General features: G+C 41.7%; 1 protein-coding gene across 1 annotated transcript; it reads right to left on the reverse strand.

The window, feature by feature from the left end:
- Positions 1-686: 686 nt before the first annotated feature.
- On the reverse strand, positions 687-995 carry LOC149215442 (uncharacterized). Its single transcript, XM_089389714.1, has one exon. The coding sequence runs from the start codon at positions 993-995 to the stop codon at positions 687-689; it is 309 nt and encodes a 102-aa protein (XP_089245840.1).
- Between the last annotated feature and the right edge of the window lie 4,471 nt (positions 996-5,466).

The following is a 5,466-nucleotide window of genomic DNA, read 5'->3' on the forward strand; positions in this document are numbered from 1 at the left end:
AAGCAAGATGAAAAATCTCAATACAAACTCTCAAGAAGCAAAGTGTTCGAATGCGGGGCAACATGCCATATTTATAGATGATTTTGAATTTGAATCCAACCGTTCCCTCCAATTTCCGATCATTAATGCATCTTTGGTGGCAGATTTCCAAAGATATGCTCCATAAATGCGTCTTCCCCTCTCCTTTCAATAGAAATTTTTCCATCCAGTCATCTATAGTGCTTCAAAACATCACTTTTTGGCCAAACCGCGCGGAACCCATCCTTGTGGCATAGCCTCTTCGGTGCAACTCCCCTCGGTGCCTTACTTCAACTCGTTGCGCAACCCCCTTACTTCGGTTTTCCAACTTTCGAGCAATGTAGTTTATAGTCCCATACTCGCAGCTTCCTGGAGTACTAAGACTATCCCGCAATCATATAGTCATTGCACAGGGGTGGGATCACCCCTGCACAACTTCAATCGACTGCAATTGACTTTTCTGAGAGTAATTCCCCATTCAGCTTCACGAGCTAAAATGTACCACCATATGTAATTTCTTTCACAACATAGGGCCCCAACCAATGCATTTGAAATTTCCTGGGGAATTTTGTAAATTTACTGTCATATAATAATACCATATCATCATTTTGGAAGGTGCGCTATTTTATATGGTGATCATGCCACACCTTTTCACGATCCTTCTGCACCTATTGATGAAATCCTGCTAGGAAGCGATCTTCCTCTAGTTCTACCAGCTGCGCGAGACGCTCCTCCATAGTATCACGATCAACCATATCTGTCAATGCTGCAATCCACAAACTTGGCACAATATATTCCATGGGCATTACAACCTCCTGCCCATACACTAATCTGAATGGAGTTTGTCCTGTCAATTTCTTACAAGTAGTCTGATATGCCCAAAGTACCGCTAGTATGCGCACATCCCAGTGATTTCGCTTCACGTTGCAAATCTTTTTCAAGGAGCTCTCCAAAATTTTGTTGAAGGATTCTACCATGCCATTCGCTTGAGGGTGATAAGGTGTACTCTTTTTATGATATATGTGGAATTCCTCAAGCACTGCAACAATGGTTTCATTTAAGAAGTGCGTGCCCCTATCACTCATTAAAATTTTAGGGCAGCCAAATCGAGACAAAATAAACTCGAAGATAAACTTTGTGGCTGTAGCTGCACTATAGTCATTTACAGACTGAGCCTTTGCCCACCTGGTCAAGTATTCAGTCACGGTGATAATGTATCTTGCCCCTGTATTTTTCCTTGGTGGCTGAATTGGACCCAAAAAGTCTATCACCCACTTATCAAACACTTGCAACGTTACTTTCGGATTTAGTGGAAACTCATCCCTTCGCGATGGTCTCCCCGTCCTCTAATAAACATCGCACACCCTAATTTACGTCTTCGAGTCCTTATGTACCATCGACCACCAAATACCTACACACAAGATCTTCTACGCAGTCACTCTACCTGCATAATGACCTCCTGCTACTCCTCCATGTGCTTCTACAAGAATACTTGGCCATTCATACTCCGGGACATACCTATGCAATATTTTATCAAAGCCCATTTTGTACAAGTGTCTAGTGATCACAGAGAATTTAGTCGCTCAGACCATCAATTCTTTCTTCTATTGCATTGAATATCCTTCCGGGGCCATTCCTGTTGACAAAAATTGAATTATATCTGCGAAGTGATTGTTTGTGATGCAAACAATGAAGAGCTATGCATCAAGCAACAATTCCTCCAAACTTGTAGGATCATCACCAGTATCAATTCACGAGAGGTAATCATGACCAACATTTACGCATCGTGGCTTCACAATTACCTCAAAATTGTATTACTGGAACAACAACAGCCACCTGCAAACTGCCCCCCCCGAAACACAGGCTTGTTGACTAGGTATTTCAGAGCAAAATGGTTTGTGTACATATTGAAGTGCACTCCCAATAGATAGTGCTGAAATTTCTGCAGCGTGTACACTATCGCTAGCCCTTCGCGCTCTGTGGTCGAGTAGTTCTTTTTCCGCCTTTGAAAATTTCCTACTTGCAAATGCTATAGGGTGGTCAATGTCTCCTTTGCCTAGTTGGGTTAGCACCACACCTAGCACAATATAGGATGCATCTACATGAACATGAAACTACTTCTTCCAATTCGGGAACACTAAAATGGGTGTGGTAACCATTTTCTCCTTCAAAACATCCAAACTTTTCTAACAATCCTCATCCCAATAAAATGTCACATCCTTTTTCAATAGTATTTCCATTGGTGCAGTTATTTGCGCATATGCCTTGATGAACTTCCTGTAATATCTGGTATGAACCAACGTTGCGCGCAACTACTTAACATTCTTCGGGGCCTCCAAATTGACAATGACTACAATCTTGGTAGGGTCTACCATCAACCCCTTCTTAAAAACCACATGACCCAAGAGTATCCCATACGGTACACAGAATATGCACTTATTTAGGTTAAGGGTGATCTGATGTCTTCAACAGGTATCTAACATGAGTCGTAGACTAGCAACATGGCGCTTTACCAATCCGAACACTATTCAGTCATCAAAGTAGACCTCCAAAAATTTATGGATAAATTCCTTTGAAGGCCGCAATTACTATGCGCAAAAAGATTGCGGGCACATTCTTGAGTCCAAAAGGCATCACTATGTATTGAAAAAAACCCACTCCATCATGAAGGTGGTCTTACTTTGATCCTCTAGTGTGATCTTGATCTGATGGTACCCCGAGAATCCATCTATGAACAAGTAAGATTCTTTCCCTCCAACATTCTCCAACACCTCATCTGTAAATGGTGTAGGGAATGGATCATGGATGTGCGCATCATTCAACTTTGTCAAGTCTACACATATTTGAATTTCATTATGCTAATCCTTTTCTTGAACCACCATGGGACTCACCCAGTCCAACTCCTCCATAGGTTCAATGATCCCAGCTTCCAACATATTATCCAACTCCTTGCACACCTTTTCTTTATATTTTGCATTTAAGCAGTAGGGCATAGCTTTACGGGCTTTGCATCTAGCTTCAAAGTAATCTTCATGATTCCCAAATCCCCTGCTATCCCTTTTAGATCAAAGAACTTGGTGGGAAACAAGTCTTGATACTTGCGCAGTAGCTTCGCGACGTTATCAACTATATCTTCGCCCTAATAATTTCCTATCCTCGCAAAATTCGGCTATGCTTCTGATCCAATATTCACTTGCTTGGTCTTTAAAGGCTCTAATATATCAGGGATTTCCACCTTAGGTCCCTTGACTTCATGCTTTCCTTCAAACTCAAGAATGTTGATGTTTCTAGGATCTTCTTAACCTTCCTCTGCGGTCACACTATAACATTCAAGCGCATGGCGCAATTGCATATTCCAATCTTGCTGTACCCACACAACCGGTTCCTTAGGCATCTTGAATATCACAACTTTGATCATCTGCAGTGCTTCATCTATACATTCAAACCCATCTTCAAAGCTAAAAGTTAATAGAAAAATTTCTTTCAAAACATCCCATTCTGCGGTCCCATGTCGCAACTCCTTATCCAAATACCAATTCATTGGTATTGTATCCAATGTGTGGCAGAAGATATGATCTCATTTCAGCTGCGGTTCTTCTCCCCATGCTTTCGTCCATCGCACCAAATGCTCGCTCGGATCTTCCTTTCGTGTGTATTTTTCCAGTAGGTGGGTATTGGCGTACCCAAACCTCAACTTCATCATTCTTCGGTATTCCTTCCAATCGACAAAGTTGTCTTTATGTGTACCCCACCAATGGGCAGGCGTAGCTTGCAGTGAAATATCTAGAGCTTGGAACCGATGTTCCTCCGGTACATCCCTTTAAAAATTATCCAGAAACAAATTGACATCTTCTAAACCATCATAATAAGGTAAATTACATACCTTAGTGGATACACAGCGGAGCGACTTTGTAAGCCTATTACAATGCAGTGACGATACTTCATGTAGTTTGTTCTATCAATGTTCAAGCTCCTCATCATAATCTGAAGTGAAGGAACTATCCCTATCCCATGCGATCCATCCATCCGCAGTAAGGTTGATCCGGTCCTCATCGCATGCAGTGATCTTATAGATCTAATCAAGATTGTCCTCTTCTTCATAATCTCGGACTGGTTCAGTATACCATGCACCTTCAATCGGTTCTAACAGAACAATGACTCGAAGCTTCTGTCTTTTGAACGTCATTCTGCACTTTTTGATATTAATGACTGCATCCATATCAAAGGCCCAATCAATTCCCAGTAGTGAAGGATAAGGGTTACTATCGTCAACTATCTCAATCACTTCAAAGTCAGCTAGGGCACTTTCTCCTTCAATATCTATCGTTACCCCATTCAAGAACCCCATAGGAATGATCTTTCGTTGGTTTTCCATACGTAGCTGGATAGGAGACCACTATAGTGTAGGTCTCCCCATTCTTTCCCAAGTTTTCTTTGGCAACACATTCACATCAAATCCTAGATCAAGAATTCCCTGATCCATTTCGTACTCTCCAATTCGCTATCAGTCTCATGACGTGACCGGTTCACTTCTTGTTTTTTCCTACTTTGTGTACTGTGCACTATTCCAATAGAGGCTTATTTTTACCCATAAAATTATCTATTAGTTCCTGTAGCCCTTCCACTACCTTCCTATCCCTTAGAAGCTTCATACAAGTCTTCAAAAATGTCACTAACAACAAGGGGTCTACGTCCAGCGTGTTATCATTTCCTTCGGATTTTCCCTGACTTCCTGATGTAGAGGCTTCCACGAAGCTCTTCTTGGCCTCCATAAAGGTTTCCTTTGCTTTTCTTAGATTGAACCCTACTTCTTTTTTAGCAACCTTGTGTACCCATCCATCAACTTCTGGTTGCTTCCCCTTGTCTTCTCTAGTGGTGATGCCGATTTGCGTAACAATATTAACACTAGGCTCATTTTCGTGAGGCTTTGACCTCATCATTTGGATGTTCTGTGTAGGTTGTTGGGTCTAAGTATTATTTTCTTGCATCTTTGCTATAACTACCAGATAGTCTTCTATGACATGGTCAAACTTCCTAGGAAGGGTGTGTCAGATTCTGATAATCACACAAGAAATGACATGCTTCTCCATAGTTGCAACGGATGATTTGACCACGAACCCTTCCAGCTCCTCCTTCTCGCCCTCTTCCCCAACCTTAAAATCCTACACAAGCCATGGTTGCACTCTAATCTTGAGGCCTATTTTCTGCCTTCATCCTATACGTAGGGCTCCTTTCCATCATTAATTGATAACTTCAGCAGTTGTACTCATAATGACCTACCGATTTACAGAAATTGAAAAACAACTGCTGCGGAGTCTGCACAAACTTTTGCAGGAGATGAAATTTATCAATCGCATGTTTCCTAGAGATTTGACAAATAGCGCACCATAATGCTACTCATGCACTTGGCCCAACAGTGTTTTCTGGCTTTAGGGGGACAGGACCTCC

This window comes from Pinus tabuliformis, chromosome 1_1 (assembly GCF_031772625.1).
Source record: "Pinus tabuliformis cultivar Carrire ecotype Pingquan chromosome 1_1, CPIR1, whole genome shotgun sequence".
NCBI lineage: Eukaryota > Viridiplantae > Streptophyta > Pinopsida > Pinales > Pinaceae > Pinus > Pinus tabuliformis.